A 22733-nucleotide genomic window follows, 5' to 3' on the forward strand; every position below is an offset into this window, starting at 1 on the left:
GCGGCGCGCAGATCGCGAAAAAGTGAATTTTTGCGCGAAAACCGTAAGCATCCTCTATTTTTGCCTGTATTTTACGGGCGAGCGGACGCGGAAACACCACACTCTGTGCCACACTGTGTGCGCTTGTCTAGGCCGTGCAAACTCGTGCCGGTGTATGCGTGCGTCCAACCCCGTGTCTCGGATGTGTCGGGCCTCGGGCCCGAATCATCTGTTTTACATAACAAACTGACGGTCTCGCGCAGCAGTGGAAGCAATGAATTTTTGCAACACTTTTGAGTTGGAGCGTTAAGTTGGCCTTTCCCTTTCATGTTTGTAGGCTGGTCGTCGCGTCTTTCCCTATTTTCGAGGTCATCTTGCCGAATAGACCAAGCCCCGGTAAGAAAGTAGACACCAAAACTGCTGAACTTTGGGTGTTTCGCACGTTTTTTTTACCTTCGCAATTAGCTATCTCCCTCTCTCTCTTTCTCAGACACATACACACGAACAAGCATGGAAGCACGAGAATCCATCTCCTGGCGGCAGATCATCCAACGAAGATTCCCCATCCGGTAGCAAAAGGCTGACCTCGATCCGCGAACGATCTGGTTCGTCTTTCCGTTGGTTAACACCACGTACGCAACTAACGTTCATTCACATTTTTGCCACTCGATTCGTCTTCTGCGTGCGACGAAATGTGAGAATGGATGGACGGGCTCGAAGTGGAAATCAATTTCGCACCGAGCGCGATCGGATCACGTATTATTACAGCCACGATTTGCCTATTTTAATGAAGGGAAGCCAGCGAACAGTTGCTAGCCCGCGTGCAACCACTAATTAATTCACTCGTCCACAATTAAGCAAGCAGCCACGTTGTAATTCAAACTTTAACTTGCTTTTCACTTCTTTCATCTTGCTCGTCTCGGCTACTGTATGAACCTCCTCTCATAAAACCTTCGCTTCTTGTTCCGTTCAAGAAGAAGTCCTTTTACGATCGCACACTTTCCTCGGCTGATGCTGGCAAAATCGCTTTGGACCACCACCACCACCACCACCACCACCAGTACTGTTAATATTGCTCTGGAACCATCACTTCACCGTGGGAAAGGGTTCGTTCAACACAGTCGCGATAACTCGCGCTTCGTTTGTGTGTCAACCCGTCCCAGCCTCCCGGTGATAAAATAATCTTTACTTGGCACAACTAAAAAAAAAACACACACACACACTTCCCGACACGAAAACGCACACCTTTCGGCGAAGATGCAGTCAAAGTTGTTCGCGCGACAAATACTACACTGAGACAAGTAGGGACACGAAAATGTCGATCGCGACCGGTGAAGCAGTGACGGTTGCTGTTCGAAAAATGCTGCTGACGATGCGACCACCGCACGCGCATGCATCCAGCTCGGCTGAAGAGTTCAAGTGATTTAACTTGTACGTTCACGACTTTCGTTGAATGAAATGAATGGAATGAACGGTACGCACTTCATTTTTACGGCGCCGAAGGAAACCCGAACCAGCGACGAACGGCTGCTTAGGCTGTGCTCTGACATTGCTCCATGGCTTTCGGTGAGAAATCTAGATTGTTCGGTGTTTCGGATCAAGAGCATACTGCATATAGAGCATAATAGTTGTCCGATGTTTGACACGGAAAGGTACTTTTTAAATTTATTCATACATTTTTGATTTTTTTGTTAAATGTATAAAATATAAGTAAGATAAGCAAGTATAAAACATTAATTCAGAATCATATTTATAAATTGCCTAACAAGTCTATATTGTTAGATTTATTTGTAATGAGATATAACTGATAGTGCCTACCATATTTGTGGTGCTTCAATGGGTATCTAACGGCTAGTAACAATGAGTTTTGTTAAGTCAAGAAGTGTTCTTTATGAATTGTTTCATTGATTTTATTTTAACTATACAAACAAAAATCTATTTTTCCTAATTTTACTCTCGTTTTCTTTCTTAATCTTATTTAATTTTCAAAGCTATAAAACGATTACTTATCGTCAAAAACACTATGCACGTGTTTCACATCCATAGTGAGTAACTCAAATTCATCCCATTTGAAAGAACTCATTTCAGATTTGTTCATCCACAGCATCTCACCCTTGGTCAACCTTGTGTTGCGCTGTCCCATGCAAGTGAAAGCATTTAATTTTGTCTTATTACTTGCATGATTTTATTCTTTCAGATATAATATGTTACGATTTTTGTTTAAACTTAGTTGTCCATCTTCAAATTGTTTGTGAACCATTAATAAATGTAGAGTTATTGTTGATTTATTCATTTTTTCTTATTACCTGTGGTTAATAGCATGATTAATTATCAATAATTAAATGTATTAATCTTGGCATATTTTCACGAATTTTTTAACTTTTGATATTTATCTTTGATGAAAATTATGTAAGATGAAATGATTGAAAAGCTTTTTTCAGTTATTGTAAACGTAAGAAGTGCGATCCCGTGGTACAGGCGTCAACTCGCACGACTTAATAACATGCTCGCCTCGGGTTTAACCATCTACAACCATTTCAATGATTGCTTTTAATCACTCTGGTATGTGTTATACATATTTACATTCATTGTTTAAGAGAACCGAATAATATTGTGTTTACATTAGTGCTCCGCATGCTTATCAACAAAAAGTTATGCTACAAGAATAACTAATGTTAAACCTGCACCGGTGCACCAACCGCCTCCAATGGAATAAAGAGCATCCACGCAGCTGTCTTGGTGGAAGATTGCAAGTGAACTGACTATGAATGAAGAAAATTACATAAATGAACCTCGGTGTTTTCAGTATTTCAGCGCTGCACCCGATTGGTACCCGAAGATTTCCCGACGGGATGCTTAGGCCATGCTTTGTTTAATCTAACGTAACAACTCTTTGTTGCTCATTATTAGAATATTAAATATCAAATTGACTATTTTAAAATGAAATTTGTTAATTTATTGTATTGTACTTTTTGAATAGCCGGTCTCGTAGTACAGTCGTCAACTCGTACGACTTAACAACATGCCCGTCATGGGTTCAAGCCCCAAATGGACCGTGCCGCCATACGTAGGACTGACTTTCCTGCTATGGGGGGATCAATAAGTCACTGAAAGCCAAACCCACAAGTAGTGTGGTACAGGCAGGCCTTGACCGGCAACGGTTGTTGAGCCAAAGAAGAAGAAGAAGAAGTACTTTTTGAATAATTAATCGAAATCTATAGATTATATAAGAACATACGGTATTTAATCTTATATTTAGAGTCACCACGATAAGGTTCATTCACACATGAGGCCAACCGAAGTCATACAGAATCATGAAAAAGTCTGCGCCCTTGCGTTCCGGCCGACCCACCCGACTTTCCTGTGTACCAAAGCGAGAGTGCGTGTCTTTTCTCTCTAGATTTTGGATGGCACAACGCCGCTCGTGTAGCCTGGCAAGAAATGATGGACGAAAAACGGGAGAAAAGTAAACCGATATCCTTCGAACGTCGCATAAATAGTGTACTGGATCGAAGTGCATAATTCATTAAGGAATTGGCATATATTTACTAGGGATAATTTTTGAGGCTATACATTTTGAATTTTGAATTTATTTAAATTTCAAAAAAAATAATTTTTATGAATGTTTTTTTTATATCTACAGGCGTACCCCGAGTTACGACCCCCTCGAGTTACGACGATTCGCAGATACGACGATTTTGATTTTGACAGTGAAAAGTTGTTATCGAGAAGAAATGTATGTATATTTTTGAATTTCTGAGCTGATAACCGTTACACACACATTTCCAAAGATTTCACAACTACCCGATATTGAATATCTATATCGTGTAAACGACTTTTTGTGTAAAATTAATACATTATCGAACATTTTTTCAAATAAAAAACACGATATCATAGATTTCGACTCTTCAACTTCGGTTATAAAGTTTATAATGACAGATATTCGACATACGACTTTTTCGACTTACGCCTTGCGTTGGGACTTTTTTTTCGGTCCTAAATACAGTCGTATCTCGGGGGACACCTGTACACTGCACAATATAAGACAATTTGGTTGCTATTTGGTTAGTGATTTTTTACATTAAGATTTTACATTACATTGGTAGTTCTACTATTTCACATTATTATAATAATGTGCATGACTGAAACATTCCTACATTGAAACTTTATACTCCATAAGGCGTTTTTATTATCATTCAGAAGGAAATAAATTGTCGCGGAAAAATGTTGAAAAAGAATAGTATAAATTTCAAACAATGAACGAAATGTTCACCGTATAGCAATGCTTCATACACCTTCCTTACACTCCCATCGCCCTATTTTAAAGACCATAGCCATGAGTGTAAATCCTCCCGCCAGCAGTGGATCCTTTAAGGAGAATGCGTTCAAGATATGATTACAACGTCTTATCAACTCTCCTGCTTACCACAGAATGACTAACGGCTCGTTTCACACATGTTGGTCCACCAGCACGTCACTCTTGCCGACATGCGTGTCCGTAATAATTTCGGCAGAAACGTCTCAACTTTCCTTCCGTCTTGATGTTACAAACAGACCTTGCTGCGGAGGGTAAAACAACAACAACAGACCATAACACTACACCACCCCGGACCAAACGCTACACCTTCAACCGGAGTGTACCTAACCCGAAACCCTTTGACCGTTCCGTTTGCTGATGGGCCGTTTGTTTTCAACAACAGCTGCAACGGTAGACCATCCCCAAGGTTACCAGGTTTGAATTCCTTACTCAGCGCTTGCCTGTTTTGCTGTGACCTTTACAAAATGTAACAATTCGTCCAGCTGGAGCTGTACTTAAAAGCTACAATGCAAAAGGTTTGGAGCATCAGTTGCGAATGTGCCCAGCAAGAAGTGGCACCAGAGTGCAGTGAGGTGAAGTTCTGTGAACTGTGATAGTGTTAATAAGTTGTGTGTGAAACCCTGTGAAAGTTGTGGACAATCATTTCCAAAATGGTTAGTTGATGGCTTAATAGTAACGCCTTCGATTGTCACATCTATCTCTTTTTCTCTCTGTGTCATAACTCTATCCACAGTTGTTCCTCAACCGTTGGAGTATATCCTTGTTAGTTGTTCTACTAGCGTTGGACGCCGGAGTCGATGCTTTCAAATACTACAAGCGCATGGGCCCACATCGGTTCAGGCCCGTCTTTACTGGACCGATCCGTGGATCACGGTTTGGATTTGTAAGAGCAGAGAACCCCAACGCCGATGGGGCGATGGACGCGCCCAAGTCGGGTGAGGAAAGCTCGGAAACGGTACCAGCGCAAGCGCCCGCAATGAGCGACATGGCAGTCCACGACCCGAATGCACCTCAGATGCGTGAAATGGTTCACGATAGTCCGCATCCGGTCGAGATCGATATGGGTCCGGGCATGCAGGCACGCGTCATGGGCTTCGAGGGTGAGCTGGATGAGGGCAACTTTGGCCGAGCGGCAGAGGACGACGACAACGAGGAGGACGGTTCTTCCAAGTTCAGACACTTCAAGAAACACAAGAAACATAAGCACGTCATCCACACCCATCATCACTATCACCACAAGAAGGGATACGGTGGACATGGAGGCGGCTACGGACACGGTGGAGGATATGGACACCATGGACATGGTCACGGATACGGCAAGCATGGGCACGGTGGTGGCCATGGATATCACGACGACCATGATGGAGACGATGATTACGAGCCCACCTATGGTCATCACGGACGGTATCGCCGTTCACCGATGAGTGAGACGTCCGGGCTGAAGGACGGGGAGGAGACTCCGGTTGCTCAGGTTAGTGATACGCCACTACGATGCGATTGTGGTCGAGGTGCGCTGTTTCATAGTCAACTTCCCAATTAACAGGCGCCGGTTTTTAGGCTTTAGATCGTAACGCGCCAACACATTCATCCCAGGACCATCCTGCCCCGGACGAGCTAGGCAGCCCAACATCGCCACTGGCCGAGCCCGGTGCACCCGTTTACCGACAGTCCGTCAGCCGAAGGCAGCTGGTGCGCACCAAGAACGAGCGACTGGCACAGATTGGGCGAGATCGAGCACAACGAGCGAACAGGTATGCAGACACAGAGCACGATTCTGACGGACCTTGTCCGGCGGAATACACGCAGACGGAGGTTGGGGAGGTAGTAGGGAGTGCACAGGACGCAGATCCCAAGGTATCTGCCGATAAACGGGCGAATCAACCTTTTGCAAATTTGATGCGAAGATTATTTGGGCGCAAGAAAAAACAGGGCCCGGTAGTGAGCGCTGACCCTCAGAAGCCCCCCGACGCGAATACTGTCGCCTTACGCGAAGAGATAGGGCAAAAGGTAGCTAAGAATAAAGGTTCCAACATTGGAACGGAGATGAAAACCTACCTTCTTAGCAAGGGACAGGGCATTGTGGGGGGACCGCAAGCGGTCGACGTGGGGCAGGATGGCGGCAGCGGCTCCAATGTGACGACTCACATTGCACCTTTGCCTGGGATGTTCTTTCCCGAGCTGGGCACCATCGTAAGTGTCCGGTTCGTGGATGAATCGGGCCGGGAACGGACTATACCGTTCGAGCTGACGTCCCGTCAGCTGGCCTCCAACGGAACCGCGTACAATCCATCGATTCCACTCAATTATAACTTTTTCTACTTTCATTGCCTTTCACCCACGCGCGCACCACCGGCAACTGCGACCGATGGCACTAGGTTACGATCGATGGCGAAGCGTATGATTGCAGGGCTGGGCGAGGACGGTGGTCGCACGGGTCGGACGACGGGAGAGGAGAATGCGGGCGAGGCTGTCGATGGGTCTGCACCGCCGCAGCGTTGGCTTCACAGACGCCGCACAAAGTCGGAATGGCGTCGTCGGGATGCGAATCCGGGTCGACGTCGTAGACCTATGCCGGCCGACAAAGTAATCGAAAGACGAGCACCGGAAGATCTAGCCTCCACGATCACCCCTGTGACCTCAGCTCCAATGGTAGTGGAGGAGGTGGATGTACATGAGCAAGAAGCGCAACAAGAGTCGCACGAAGATTCGGAATGTGAGATTTGCTCCAACTTTTACGTCGATGAGCAGAAGCTAACTACAACCTCGACTACACCACGGGCTCCCGAGCATCGGTTGGACGAAGTGCTCGAACCAAAACTAACCCTGGATGGTAACGCAATTGAAACGGAAGAAAGCATTGAAGATCCCGAAGCTAGTCTGGTCGCTCAACGAGTTGATCGCAACGAAGCTTCAGCTAGACCCAACCATTCCGGCGGGAGGAATGCTCTCTGGCGTGGCCTTTCCAAGCGACTCAGTGCGTTTCGTGAGCGACATGCAGGCAAGAGTGCGCACAGGAAACCGCTGCCAGAGACGGAACCTCCATCCACTAGGACGTCGACGATGACGAACCTAACCGATGACGAAGCGGTCGATTCGAACGAAATTGTCGAATACTACCAGCAGGACCTCGGCCGGGTACTTTACCGGATGGCGAATGGACGCGTTCTCGAGGAACCACAGCGCTACCATCTGCGCCGTAGTTCCGACGATGAAGCGGATGCTTCTCCCCGTCAACGACGGCTCAATCGCATCAACAAGCGCCGGAAGCAGTACAAAGACGCACCAGCGACGGAGGATAAAACTCCCGCCACGAAGCCTACGCCCATCATCAACATAGGCTCGTTCGGTATGCCAAACGGAGCTGCTTCGGTATCAAACATGGAAAACACGGGCGCATCCCGCACCGTGGGTGGACCTGAAATGGACAATTACATCATGCAGAAGGTGCGTGAGTACTGCAGCACGTCGTGCGGTTCTGGTAAAGTGGTGCCGTACGCGATCGCATACCCGCCGGATGCGGTTGCCGCACCCGCTGCCACAGGCGAACAGATCGTAGGTAGCCAGCTGATCGTGCAGCCTGCAGGCACCTACAGCCAAAACGAAGCGCCCACGACCCGCTCGCCATCCGACCCCGGTACCACCCCTCGCTCCTGCCCGACCAAGATCGTCAAGTGCATCCCGCGAGCAATGGCCAGCAAGAGCAAGCAGACGCGGAAAACTGGAACCACCTCGAACGACGAGGAGAAGGACACCGTCGCCGGCCCGCTGGTAGCAGCGTTCAGACAAAGTAGGGTTCCCTAACTGCCCAGTGCCGATGGTGGTCGGTGGCCGATCATTACTCCCATGTGTGTGTATGTTTTCTAACGAAACCTAACCTCCGAATCCCTCCTCTGCCGCCCTTTTCAGAGCGTCCTTTTCAGCTTAACCCCTTTAGGGGTTTCTTCCAGCGGTTCCGCAGGATATAAGAGGTCGCTCTGTACGCGGTGACCCACAGTATCCAGCCACCGATCTCCCTCTCTCGTCGTTGTTCGTGTGACCTGTGCCGTTCCTCCTTGCGGCAGCAACAAACCCAGCCTCGTGTAGATTAAGAGCTCGCTTGTATTTTTTGTTTCTGTTTTGTTGTAATTGTGTCGCGGTACACCTTGGCGTCCGGAGCCAACATTGGTTCGGATGGGAAATGTGAATGTGTAATGTGCCTCCCGGCTGCGCGAAGAGCTTTAGAATAAACTGACCGATGTCGTCCGCGGGCTACGGTCCACGGACGATTGACGTTGCATTTTTGTACCAAACCAAACTAATGATTTGTTTTTTTTCTTCTCTTCCCTATACTCGATCGACCCGATGACCCGATGGCCCCCTCCCTCTCCTCCTTTCGCTTGCTTTCGTGGTGCCTGGTTCTGCAGTCCCGGCGAACCGATCGTTCGTGCCGTAAGAAATTTGATATTCAACCGCAATGATCCGCGTATGACGGAACCGTTCGGCGGACGGCAACCAGCGGCCAACGCGGGCACTAGGCGCAAACAGCGTCAGAAGCTGCGGCAGCGTATCCAAGATCCACATGCGAAAACGCGCCCAATCGAGGCGTTCCAAAATGCGATCAAAACCATCCGTTACCGGATGATGACAACGACCACGCCCGCCCCGACGACAATGGCCAGCAGGTGGATGGGAGGCAGACGCATAGGAGGACGCCCCAAGAATAACCGTTCTCCGTCCGGTATGGTATCCGCGACCTTCCGGCCACCGGCTAGTGCTGCTACACCGGCCGCACCGCCTCCGCCTCCACCACCGCCAGCACCGATCAACTGTGCCGAGTGTCGTCGATTGTGCAATCCCCGGGGACGGGCACGATCGCGACCGCTCGGTGGACAGCGTCGCGGAGGACAAGCCATGGTAGCGAGTGCTCCTGCCCCGGTCGAAGGGGACGTGGTTGCCAATGCAGGTCCCGCCGAGGGGGGTTATTGGTTGCCAAACCTTTTCAGCAATTTGTTAAACGAACCGATGGTTGGTAGCTCCGGCCCGGGCGGTGAAGGTTCCTATCCAATCGCAGGTATTTTAGATAGCTTGTTCTTCGATGCACCCGGTGGCAATGGAATGGTAGCGGCGGCTCAAGATCAAAACGGACCGTTGACATCTTTTTGGTCGAACTTGTTCAGCAACAATGACGACAGGGTGTCGGCAAAGCGAGACTATGGGGACGAAAATCTGCCGTACTGTGAGGATGTATAACGGGGCAAAGGGAAACGGAAAACCGGGATGGCAAGGTGAAAGGGAATGATTGTTAACGTGGCGTGAAATGCCTCACATTTGTTAATAAATATACAAACATTGATTTAGGACACCAATTAAACACAATTTGTTCCTTTATTCTACATAAAATTACATCACACCTGCTTAGCGCTTAACATGGATTTTTGCTAGTCCTGAACACTTCGAACACTACGATCGTGATTCGTGTTTATAACAGTAATATATTGCTTGCAATATATACTAGAAGCAGCCATCCCCAAGGGGACCATCCCCGAGCTGTCCCTCAAACGGTGTATATACGTTCCTAACAATTGTGAAGTAAAAATATTGTTAAACCAAAGACCCCGGAACATATGTTTTTGGCAGTGCCAATTTTAACGGCAAGCAAAGCAAGCAATTGCAGGGGCCCTGTCGATGAGGAGCCCCGTGTATCTTTAGTCCAGCATCTATAACAGTTGGTATAATATGCCTCCGAAACTGTAAACCCGTCATTGGTTTTAGCAACATATCATACGAACATTCTAACTGTTAATCGAAAACCTCTTTTATTGAATAAATCTTATTTTAAATGGCTTTCAATCTTTAATTATATTTAATCTGAGCTGATGATGCCTATATTTTATTTTACCATCAATAATTTTTGAGAAAAGAACATATCATAATTCTAGTTCTTTGAACGCAATAGTTATTATTCTTCTTATATTTGGCGTAACGTCCTACGCGAACATGCCGGCCTTTGTAAGCTTTGGGCTATAATTAAGTAACACGCATCCGTATATTTAGTCCTTGCTACGGAGGGAGGGTCCATATGAGGCTTGAAGCCAAAACGGGCATGTTGTTAAGGCGTACCAATTAATGACAATCGATTTTAAAGTAAAACAAATATTTAAGCACCTTACTAAAATTTGGACTCACACTCAACTACAAGATTGTAAATTACAAATTGCAATTACTAATAAATGAAATAATAATATTTCCAAAAACGTAATAAAAACGTTTGAAAACATCGTTCAAAAACTCAAATGTTGACTTTGTGATACTTTGACATTTCAAATATTGGGGGCCTTTCCGTTTTAAGCTCGTAGGCTGAAATATCAGCCTGTTAGCTTTTTGCATTGTATATCAGTTTTCGAGCAGCTATCTTCTTCTTTGGCTCAACAACCGTTGTCGGTCAAGGCCTGCCTGCACCACTCGTGGGGTTGGCTTTCAGTGACTAATTGATTTCCCCCCATAGCAGGATAGTCAGTCCTACGTATGGCAGCACGGTCCATTTGGGGATTGAACCCATGACGGGCATGTTGTTAAGTTGGAGGAGTTGACAACTGTACTACGAGACCGGCTAAGGTGCAGCTATCTAAGTGCGTATAATGTACAGGTGGGCTTATCCCAAGGTGTATGAATTTAGAAGACAGATTTTTATTGCTTCTGTTTCTGAATGAAGATGTTAAGAGTGTTTTGTGTATTCGTCATGCCTTCAGAAAGCTTGTTTGAACAAAAGTTTTCACCCATCCTGTTAAAAAGTGATATTAAAATTTTGTTTGAAAAACATGCTTTGAGACCACCTGGACTGCATATACTTTGATTCTAGATACCACCACGTGATCTCTTTAATGCACCTTGGGGTAAATGTAAACAAACCCGTGTTTTCGAGCAGGTACTCGAATCTAATTCTAGCTTTGTGGCTAGAATAATCTAGACTGAAAATTGCAGGCTAGTTTTTTGTGTGGTTTTGTATGGAGTGTTTACATGATTTCAGCCTCCAACTGTCAAACTCCATACAAAAAACTAGCTAGAATCGTGAAGGCCCCCATTATTATTATAACATTGCCTCTGAGCCGGTATCTTGGTACTTTCGTCAACTCGTACGATTTTAAGAACATGCCTGTCATGCGTTCAAGTCCCGAATGGACCGGAATGTTCGATTCATACATAATCCTGCCTATGGGTAAACCAATAAGACACTGAAAGCCAAACCCATTAATGGTATAGAGGCAGGCCTTGACAGGCAACGCTTGTTGTGTAAAAGAAGATTCATAATGTTGCCTCCATTGCTCACTATCCGCCACTGACATTAGCCACTTCAATAACTTAATTTATTTTAAAATATAGGCTCTTTGTTATCACATAAATAGAACCCCTCTTTTTTAATGAACACAAAAAAGTTTCATAATGATTATTTCGATAATATTTCAACTACATTTTGTCGAATTTCATATAAAATAGTTTAATACCTTATGCTGACGTTCGAATTGGTAAATCCGGTTCTTCGAAGTTTTTGTTTTTTATTAATGGCCGTTGTATAAATCCACTGGACCGTTTAGAACATCCAACCCGTGGTCTGTGGCGATAACAGTTGTAGTCCACGAAAGAATTTAATTTTTAAAAAGAAAATCCTATTACTATAAATATCGTGCATTATTTTCTCCGCAATCAAGATTAAATTTTCAAGAGGTATGTCGAATAAGAATAAGATTTAAATATATTTTTTATCAAAATTTTTTAACTAATTTTTAAAAATGTATGACCTTGAGGGATGTGGGCCGTGGCAAATGCATTTTCAAAGCCAAGTGGTCCGCAATCCTAAAAAAGGTTCGAGAGCACTGGTTTAGAAGACATACTAACCTTCTATATCCTACATCCCCTATAAAACTTGCTCCCATACTTTAAAACTTGCAGTAAAAATAATAACTATTCTACATGTTTTGACATAAGTTTTGTTTGAAGCTTATTTGATGCGGCTTTTGTTAAAAATGTCAGAAATCAGGAATTTCTTTGAACTTATAGCGATATAACAGATGGACTGATAATTGTTTGACTTATGATGTTTTGGCACACATGTTTGAAACTAAATTATTTGTTTTTATTTTTCAAGATATATCAATTCAATTGGTGTTTCCAAATGCTTTTCAAAACAGGTTGGTTTTCATTATTCTGTGGATTGTTGTATGTTTTTGTCGGTAACCACCTCTTTCGGGCGCCCTCTGTGGAGCTGGATATCGTCTTCAGCGCGCTTTTCGTTACGTTTTTTTTTTAACTTTGCACATTAATACTTTAAGGTTGATTTTTAGTTAGGTAGTGTCCGAAAATTCTTCATCAAGACAGTTTTTTGCTTGGGCTATATTTTTTCCAATCAAAAAGTAATATTTTATCATCATGCGATTTTTTTCTTGGTATTTAAAAACACAAAAATTTGGTTCACTCACGAATTAATTGGAGATGTGGTTCCCGAGTACCAGTACTTGAGCTGCTCTTCATAACAGCTTCCGGGCAAAGATTATACTTTCAGCAGATGAAATGCAATTTTCTTTCAAACAGATTTTAATTTCACATTGATTGAAAATAATTTTCAGTAATATAATAAGTGACCTGTATAGGAATATTCGGTGTATGTAACCAATTGTTGTACTGCTATTAATGCTATACAATAAAAGTCAATAATTTATCACTAAATAATCAAATGGAATTCACGTTTTAAATGGAGTTTTGCAAAGAGGAACCGAATAACTTTCTACTAATGAGTTCTATTGACAAACGCTTTGTATTTCTTAAACTTACTGCTCTTGATCATTCAGATTCTTACTTCTTGTACCCCATGTGTGATATTGAAGCTAATTTTATCGATGTATCATACAAAACAATAACTTTATTATACACTTTTTCGCCTTATATACAACTGTATGCTCTAAGAGCTGTATCACTTCACAACTGCAGTTCATTAAATAAATCCACAATATTTTAACAGTTTGCGCATCTTCAACGGTAACATTCTCCGTCCGGATGCTTCCAGCTGCTGTGGCAAGTAAAGCAAACCCTGGCAAACGTTCTTCGTCGGCTTTCGCACTTGTCCTTGGTGTCGCCAGTTGCGCGGAAACTGGTCCGATCCCAATGGGTAGAAATGTTTCCGTTGTTTCGGAAAACCCGATCGACCAGCGATCGGACCAGAGGTAGGCTTCTGGGACAGTTTAGGGGCGGCTAGGATCACCGGGCTCGTCTCGTACACATCGTGGAAGGGATAGCGCGAAAAGGATACCATCAGTGGATAGAATGCGCGGTCGGATTTGTAGTCAAGCGCTGGCCATCGGGGAATGGCATTCGACGGTTCACTGGCGTCGATGAACAACACTTTCTCAACCAGCTGCACGGTTATGAGTAGCAACAGCAAAGCCCTCCAATGATGTGCATATGCTTGTGTGGTGGGTTTATGCGAGGGAGTCGTTGTTGCCACCATGGTTAGGTCGTTGCCGATGGTCTGGAGCTTTGTAGTAGTCTAAGTTTTCCGTCGTCTAGCCACTCGTACTTTCCACGAAACCTTCCTCCCCACGCGACGGTACACTGCGGAGTCGGAAGTGAAACGTCGCTGAAGATGGTCCGCATACAGCCCTGTATCACCTGGCTGGACATTGACATTGAACTATGTCGCGTACGGAAAGTGTACAGTCTGTTGGTTTACCCCAGCTTGGCACGTTTTATTGACACTTTGCTTGCGCTGCCGCGGGAAGTCGGTGCGCTTTTGGTTGATGTGCGGCACCAGCGAGTGCGCATTGGGTGGAAGTTGAGTAAGCTTTAATGTTTTGCAGCGATACTCATGTCCGCACGCAGCAAGCTTGGAAACAAATGTTAGCGGTGATTCTGTTTGGGTCAAATTATGTTAAGTGCTGTTTTAATGCTCTAGTTAAGATGATTCAACATGAATTTCGATAGTTTTGTTTCCTTTTTAACAATATGTCTCAATTGCTGTGTAATAAAAAGTCAGTATTGATAGAAATTATGAAAGTATAGATTTACACTCACTGATTAATATGTCCGTAACTTGATCGAGCTTAGCGACCAAAATTGGTCAAATCGTTTTAGCTTAAACGATGAAACGCTTTTACTTATGTTTTTTTTTTCAAAGTATTAAAGCTGCGTGATAATTCTCAATGACCAGAGTTACAGATGTTACAGACTTTATTACAGACAACTTTTCTTCAGTAAATATGATTTATGAACTTGAAGCTGCTATGTTTTTCCTAGAACTTGATTTTAAATGGTTTTGTTGATCAAATAAGATAAATACAAAACACGATGGTTTACTAAGCTAACATTCTTCATCGTTACGATCTCCTTGCTTATGCATATTTTCTATAGTTTAATTTTACTACTTAAACAGTTAATTGAGCTTAGCTATGTAACAAATTGCGTAATTCAAACCGGTCTTGAATAGAATGAACATAATTCACACAATAAATTTAGGCAAAAATTATTTAAGACCCAAATAATGAAGTAAACGTTTCTTAAAGGAACATAAAGCTTTTTTATTATCGCTGATTTTTTACTGACTAATACTGACATTACAGGCTCTTTGAAAGAATTTTTTGTTTATTTAGCAAAAAATATTATGATGAAATTTGGTTACATTTTCCACAAAATGTTGAACTAAGATTCGAAAATCGATGTTAAATTTTTAATTGAAGTCGACGAACGAGCAGCGCCATCTGTTGAGTTTCCATAGACACAAACCATATGAATTAGATAAGTTTCGAATCCGTCCCAACAACCACATTATTCTTGAATTTGAACAATCACAATTTAATTTGTTTTATTCACTGCAATCTGATGTCATGGTGTACAATTTACTTACTTTCTAAACATCAACGAACAACGATAACAATAACAACAGCCCTTTCAACCAAACAGACTGAAAAATTCTCGATTAATCTTCCGTACATCGGTGGCAACGTCTGCTACCGGTGCTGCCGCTCCGCCAGCGACTTGTGTGATAAAGTTCGCAATCACGCTCATCATCATCTGAAATCCTTCGCCCGGTTTCCAATTGGTAGCCTAAAACGAGTACAATCAGCATCGACAAAATCAAACGTTGTCCACTGCCAACACGTCCCATTGTACTTACTACTGAATCAATGGCGTCGTTCAGATTAAACACTACCGTTGGTCGATTGCCGCTGCTTGTCTCCCCGACACCTTCATCACTCTGTTGTACCTGATCGGCGGACGACACCCAATCGAACAGGCCACCCTGGCCGAAGAACCCGAGCGGTCCACCATGCGGACGGTGCGGCTTGAACGGTTTGTGAGGAAATAAACCGCCACCACCACCACCGCCGAAGGAAATACCCTGACAAGGATATCCCCCAACGGCATCGTAGAAATGGTTGTTAAACACAGCTCCACCAGTCGTTCCGGTGTCTGCTGCGTGATCTCCACCACCGTAATTATTGTTGGGCGCATAGTAGTTGACGTCGGCCAGCACAAGATTTAGGTGCGGAAGGAGCGTTTTTGGATCAACCGGATTGCCTTGCAGATCTCGGCCATACTTGAGCTTGTGAAACAAACTATAGGGGATGCAGGGCTGGCCCGGTTTGCGTCGCTTGTACTTAAACTTGTGTCTGTTTTCCCCAAACAGTGACGTGAGTCCTTCCGTCAGACCTCCAAACTTGTCGTTAAAGCCGTAGAACAGGTTGTTGACCGTGTTGGATGCTACCCCTCCACCACCACCACCGCCTCCCCCGACGATCGGTGGTCTGTTGAATGCGGGCGATGCACTTACTACTGGCTTGTCCGGCTGTTCCTCTTCCTCGCCGACATCGTCATCCTCATCGTCGTCATAGTCTCCGGCCGGTTCGGCCTGTATTGGTTCGTCGTTTTTAGATGGGGGCAAACGGTTATATGCCGCATTTGGACGATCCGATCGCGTTGTATAGCGCGGAGGTGGAGGAGTGATCGAGCTAGGACGATTGAGATAAGCACCTGCGGTCGGTCTCAATCCCGGAGGATCGGGATCATTCTCGTGCACCTGATACCGGCTGTAGATGTCGGGGAATTGATGTTTGTTGGATGCTGCTCCGTTCCCGCGTATGCTGCGCCCTTCGAATGCTTCCTGCCGTCGATTTGATGTGCTGGATGTGCCAGAAGAGGAAAGGCTTCTAACGTTGCCGCTACTGCTACTACTTCCATCCGGAAAGGAGAAAGGCAACGATGCGGAAAGATGAACCAAACAACCAAACAGAATTAGTCGAGATAGCTGCAACGAAGCACAGGGAACATTCGAAGGCAAATAGGTTAGAAAAAGTTTAAAGCATTCTGATTCTGTGAAGTATTGGTGGGAAGTGTTTTAAGCATTATGACGTGATAGGCAGGGCTCCGTCCCCAAACTACGGCCAGCGAACCGGATGCGGCCCACAAGAACCTATACTTTGTAAAGGCTAAAAAAGTTTATTATTTTGTTTATTTTTATACTAGGAAGCAGTACAAATTTGATGTCTTCAGTTGATATTTTCTCGTTAATATTAAAATCAGATTTAAACATTCGTCCGTTAGCTAAAGGTAACGTCAAAATGGCCCTAAACAACGATATTTGTGAAGCAATGAAGCCTCTCATATTTTTTTTTAATACAGTTTTTGTAAATTGAACAGTTTAAAAGTAGAGGCAGGTGTCAAGGTTGTCTTGTTTTTAAATCATGATGATACGATCGTGCATGTGTGTTCAAAGTAGACATTTATCATTGAAGCAGTTTTGAAAAGATTATTTAAAAGATCGTTGAAATTTTTGGAAAATGTATTGAATTGAATTTGTAAACAAAAAAATCAACTATAGAGTGCATAACTCTTAGTCGGTTTTATATTCTGACTGCTTGAGCTCGGGTTCGTGTGCAATTTCATGCCATAATAAAAAAAATATGTATGGCTAACCGTAACATCATTGCCAAATCTTATAAACTTTTTTGAAATCTTTGCTGTGTAACTACTATGAAGATTGTAATCGAACTTATTTTTGTGTTAAGAATCTTAATTTATAATATATTAATCATAACGCTAGCATATCTGAGTCTGATTGCCCAATAGTTAAAAATGATCAAATTATTATTGTTGGTTAAATTATGTTGACGTATTGTCTAAGGTAAATTTACCAAGCTAAGTGGATACATGGGGCAAATTATTGGGGAATTAGTGTTACAACTTGATTTCTCAGTAAGTATGTGTTTCTGAGTACCCATTACAAAAAAGGTTCTGAACGAGAAAAATAACAACCTGCATCGGCCGGGAATCGAACCCGGGCCGCCCGCGTGGCAGGCGAGCATTCTACCACTGAACCACCGATGCTTGTTATTTAACTAGCGTTTATTTACCAGGAGGGTCCATTATGCGTACGCTTATCGCGCTCTTTCACGACTTGAATTGTAGATTTGAATAAAACAAGTTAAAAAATTCAAGCATCAAGTAACAAGAATAAAAATTCTAAACAATTGTATTGTTTAAAAAATCGATATGCAATGAAAAACAACGTGATGGGTACAAGTTTTTAACTCAATGTGGCTGGTGGGTTTATGGTCCAGATTTCGAATGGGGAATTCTATATGCGGGGAGTTCTATATTGACAAGAGAAATGGTTTCTGAAGTCTTTAAATAAAAGATTATTATATTCAAATGTCAAATGAAGATTTTTCAAAGTCTACTCTTTTTGGTAGTTATTTATGAACCTTGATTTTTAGCTACAAAAATTATAATACTCGAAAATACCATTAAGGTTGCATTTCACAAAAATACAAATCAAGCAGAAATACATCAAATAACAAACGTTGAAAATAGGTTTATCATGATGTATTTAAATATTTACAATTTATCAAACCAAAACATAGATGCTATCATGCAATCACATTTTTTCACATGGACACTCAAAACCACTATACTTACAACTTTACCATGTTTGCAAACGGATTATGTTGTCATAACAATTGGATGGAATTGATTTCGCAAACGCACGAGATATAAAGCACGAGAGATACACGTTATAATGTTTACAACGTTTTCAAATCTTTCTCTCAGCTAATTTATATTCCATTCTTTAATTACAACTGAAAGATCTGTACAGGTTGTCCCCTAGACACGTTATTTAGCGGGGGTTTCTGCGTAAGTCGAAATTTGTCACTGGTGCAACAAAAAACAGAGCTAAGTTTCGTATTATTTAGCTTGAGCTGGGTGATTCAGTCAACATTTCTAATTAATTGATATGACTCTCAGAGAAGCTAACTTTTTTTCTACTTTTAAAAAATGTTGGGTTCCTATTCACGTTCATTTATGTCGATCTATAGTTCAAGTTCAACCGTTCTCCTAAAATAAAATCACACAGCATTTCAATTTATGTAGTTTTGATGTTTTTCTTAGTTTTGACCAATTTCAAAATTCACTCTAATCCCATCAATCGTTTCGGTGACACACTGAACAACGATTCACTGTGCATATGATGATCACTAAATCATCGTTAGCTTAACATGCATAGTTTCACTAACCATATTACTGAGCTCCATCATTACACTTTATCGTCGGTTTCGATCGTATTCGAACCTCCACTCTTCAGTTCAAGCTACCATGGTAACTCACACTGAGATTGATTCACTGCAAACTTTCCACTAACTCCTCGTCCTTTCACAGCCACAAATGGTACCAATCGCTGCGATCAGTTTGACACTCGGCACGAAACTGTCCTCTACTGATCATTCCAGCGCCTTAAAGACCACATTGCATTCGTTAAACTCTTTCACGTGGGGTGTGTTTTTACCATTTTTTAAAAAGAGCAACAGAGATCGTGTGAAAGAAAGTGAAAGAAATGGAATACAGCTGTGTTCAATACCGCTTCGCATCCCCTCAGCGACGGAGACGGTCAGGTCTACCCACAGGTCCATTCATAAGCGTCAAATGTGTACCCTGTGCAATTGTTTACATTTTCATTCGTCTCCCCACCTTGCAAACCTGTGAACACGAATTCGCGTCTGAAAATAAAGTTCCTATCTTCTCGCACGCACCGCACGGCGCCATTCATCAGGTTTGGTGGAGGAGCAAGCTTCCCTACAAAGCTGGTCGGCTGATTTGGTTCAACTTTGCACGATGAGGTAATAGCTAAAGTTCCCGCCATACAAACGGGATTTCGTAATCGTTTGCCAAAACCTGGCCATGGTGACCCGAGCGAAAGGCAGATGTGCGGAGGCGTAGCGCCCGAAAGCCAAATACTGACGGGGACCGACTTACTCACAAACCCGTTATCCGGGTGGATGAAGCTTCAAACACAAAGTCCACCACCATAGGTGCCCCTGGTTTCCCGCTCTAGGTGCGTGACAAACGGTGACGTCAGTGACCACTACCTCGGCCACACCACTTGGTTGGCAGACGCATAGCTGCCCACATGGTCTTTTTTTCTGTAATTTGGTAAATTTTACGGTTTTGATTTGGGTTAGAGGGTGGCCGTTGGGATTGTGCATAAAGCGGGTGGTTCGTTTTTTCATGGCAAACAGGAGCAGGAGAAGTAGATACGCCACGTTGATACTTCCTTAAAAGACGCTCGCAAGGAGAGTGACCAACAAATCGGAAGGTCGAATTAAAAATAGGTCATACAGTGAGAGTTGATTGTGAGAAATTGGCTGAATGGATTCTTAATTGCATATAAAACTGACTAACTTAAGTGTTTTTTCTGTCTGGAAATGGCCTATAACGCTTCTGTTAGCTCGAAAGCAATATGTTTTACATGGGAGGGCTTTAGTAACTGGAGAGTATTAACGGTTTACAAGGTCGTTGAAATAAACGATTCTAGCAAGCTAAAGAAATTATTCTACAGTTCATAATGGCTGATATCAGTGAATGCGTTCGTAGCGGCGGCGTACATCCCGACACTCATGTTCCTAACATACTAGATGGTTGCTACAGTTATTAACCACGGCGTTGAAGGACCGAGCACAAGAAATGTGTTTACATCCCTAAAATTTCTAGTGCCTTACATTCCCGATACGAACGTATTCAATGATACCAGCAAATTTATTGTTAGATACAACCATTGGTCCAGTTGCAATTCTGTCCGACAGCAATGGAGCCCACCGGAAGCCCAGTTCCATGTGTGGGAACAAACTATAAAATTGTGCAATAGTTTGTTTATGTACGTAATTGTGTTCAATAGCTATTAACAATGAAATAACAGTGTAGATGTAAAAAAATGCTCAACTACTACATGGACAACGAAGCAAAAAAAACAAAAATTCTTTAAAGTTGAGGTTCCTGGTTAAAGATCTAATCCAATGTCTCCAACAAATATAAATACCAGGGTAACTGTACAAGTATTCGGCAGTGTACCTGTTTTCGGCAGGGTAAGAAAAAACGTGTAATTACGCAAAAACGCGTTGAAAATTAGAACAAAACAGTATTTGTATTTTCACGAATTTCACGTCTCTAAAAAATACATTTAAATCGGCAAATAAAAAATAGCACAACAAAATGGTACATTTACCCTATTTTGGTTTGAACAAGTTGGCGACAAATTAATGTAACAACAAATCATTGGCAAAATTAAGGACTTTATCGGACTGTCCTGGTTATCAATAAATTAATACCTAAATACATAATATGCGTTAATCAATTAATTTCACCTAAACTCAATGGTAGTGATGGCTCAGTAAAGATGATCAGCTGTCGTTACATTCGAGAAATGTTAAAATGGTTATATCCAGCATAATAATTGTCCAGAATTCTGAACTAAAGTAAAAGTTTGAGAAAAATTCTACAAAAACTGAAAAACAACCAATAAAACTGCAAAAAAAACAAACTTTAGCTTTACCAATTACATACCACTGGAGTAAATAGTTATAAAAGACGATATCACGGTAATGCAGGTTTTAATGAGTAGCATCGAAGGATGCGTTCATATGTACATCAACATATTATTTATTTTTTAATACTTTTGACATCTTCTGCTTTGGCACAACAACCACTGTCGGTCAAGGCCTGCCTGTACCACAATGGGCCTGCCTTTCAGTGACTGATTAATTACCTTAGTAGGATAGTCAGTCCAACGTATGGAAGCACGGTTTTTGTACTTTTGTACATGATAAACATTTCATGTAAGCTAAAATCATTTTTCTTTGTTGAAAACTGATTGTTTTACAACCTGTAATAAGTGGCCAGATTCTAAAAGAACAGTGGAATCACAATAGGATAGAGGAATAATGCTTCCTTGGGATGAAACATTACAAAGTAAAGCTCGGGTTAGACCTTGAGCAGAAATGAACATGAAATTTTGGTTGTTTTATATTGAATTAAATATTAATCAGGATATTGCTTATTGTTAATTCAACATTAACCATACAAAATCCAATCCCCCAACTACTTAGACTATAAAACATGTTAAAATATGGAATAATGTGCTCATTTCCTTATGTCTCCTCGCTGAACATAATTTTTTCACCGTCATGTTTTCCTGTCGTCCCGGACTGACTATCTGGTTACTTATTACTGTAACCTGTAAATTTATGTTTAAGTCCTAGTGTAGTATGTAAACCTATAAACGATAACCAAGAACATCCAAACTATCGGAGTGCGGTGTGTTCGACGGTGGTGCGTAGATCAAAAGATGAACCACGTGCTTGATTGACATAACATAGATTCTAATTATGACGACACTTTTAAACTGTTCGAAGCATCAATTGCCTGTGATCGCGTTCTTACCAATATTGTAAGCTGCATGTGTTGTCAGAGTCAAACAAAAGAAAAGTACATCAATTGTAACATGGAGGTCGTTATATTACACACAATAAATTAGTAGGATTTTCCATCGCACTTACCATTGGTTTCTGTCATTGAATCCAACATATCAAACAATCTTTAAAGCTACTACAATGATCCAAACACCAATCCATCAATCCGTCTTGTACGTTTTGTAATTGAGGTGTTATAGACACATTGTTGTTGATCAGTCTTTTTATCACGCAAACACACGCACACATACACACGCAGGCGGATGTTTAGTTTTCTGGGCGCCAATTTTGAGCTATTGCTCAATTACGCTCGCTCAGTACAAATTAACATCTTCACTTAAGCCGCGCTGGTCCTTCCAGGCGCCTATCCTACGTGATGACGTCTTCGCTGAATGAACGTCCGGATTCGATTCGCTTCAATCCAACAGATACAGACCCCACACGCTTCATGTTTGCTGCCTTTGCTTGCTTTGTTTCTTCCTATTCGCCCAACCTGTTCCTGATCCAGCATCAGTGTGGGTGGGTTTTGTCATCTCCGTCGCAAAAAGCTGTTTCGCCTTGACGCCAAAAAAGTATGGCGAGTAAGCAAATGATTCGTGCTGTCGATGACGACAACGAAAAATTAAATAAAAGGCAATTACTATCTTTCGGATGCAAACATGAAGAAAACGACA

At 42.7% G+C, this 22733-nt stretch overlaps 3 protein-coding genes and 1 non-coding gene across 12 annotated transcripts in view; 1 reads left to right on the plus strand and 3 right to left on the minus strand.

The window, feature by feature from the left end:
- LOC121590729 overlaps positions 1 to 1581 on the minus strand; it is a 57292-nt gene extending 55711 nt beyond the window's left edge. For 4 of the 8 annotated variants that reach the window (XM_041910645.1, XM_041910651.1, XM_041910650.1 and 1 more), the window contains exon 1: positions 1225 to 1581. The gene's annotated coding sequence lies outside the window, so the exon portion shown is untranslated. Of the gene's footprint in view, positions 1 to 432 lie in introns of all 8 variants that reach the window. The other 4 variants (XM_041910649.1, XM_041910648.1, XM_041910647.1 and 1 more) reach the window with 4 other exon arrangements.
- A 2892-nt stretch (positions 1582 to 4473) lies between these two features.
- LOC121600255 (glycine, alanine and asparagine-rich protein-like) lies at positions 4474 to 9526 on the plus strand. The gene is made up of 5 exons (XM_041928698.1): positions 4474 to 4711; positions 4780 to 4950; positions 5031 to 5768; positions 5855 to 6048; positions 8701 to 9526. The coding sequence occupies exons 2-5, from the start codon at positions 4948 to 4950 to the stop codon at positions 9524 to 9526; spliced, it is 1761 nt and encodes a 586-aa protein (XP_041784632.1). The 5' UTR covers positions 4474 to 4711; positions 4780 to 4947.
- A 5404-nt stretch (positions 9527 to 14930) lies between these two features.
- Positions 14931 to 19005, minus strand: LOC121588973. 2 transcript variants are annotated; one of them, XM_041907468.1, is made up of 4 exons: positions 18835 to 19005; positions 15438 to 16568; positions 15168 to 15367; positions 14931 to 15093 (listed from the first exon to the last, which is right to left on the minus strand). In XM_041907468.1, the coding sequence occupies exons 1-3, from the start codon at positions 18853 to 18855 to the stop codon at positions 15212 to 15214; spliced, it is 1308 nt and encodes a 435-aa protein (XP_041763402.1). In that variant the 5' UTR covers positions 18856 to 19005; the 3' UTR covers positions 14931 to 15093; positions 15168 to 15211. The 2 variants fall into 2 exon arrangements, with proteins under 2 accessions (XP_041763402.1, XP_041763401.1); XM_041907467.1 differs by having other exon boundaries at positions 14931 to 15367.
- On the minus strand, positions 17577 to 17647 carry Trnag-gcc. Its single transcript has one exon. It is a non-coding gene; the product is annotated as a tRNA-Gly (tRNA).
- Positions 19006 to 22733: the final 3728 nt, after the last annotated feature.

Source organism: Anopheles merus, chromosome 2R (genome assembly GCF_017562075.2).
Source record: "Anopheles merus strain MAF chromosome 2R, AmerM5.1, whole genome shotgun sequence".
In the NCBI taxonomy this organism is placed as follows: domain Eukaryota; kingdom Metazoa; phylum Arthropoda; class Insecta; order Diptera; family Culicidae; genus Anopheles; species Anopheles merus.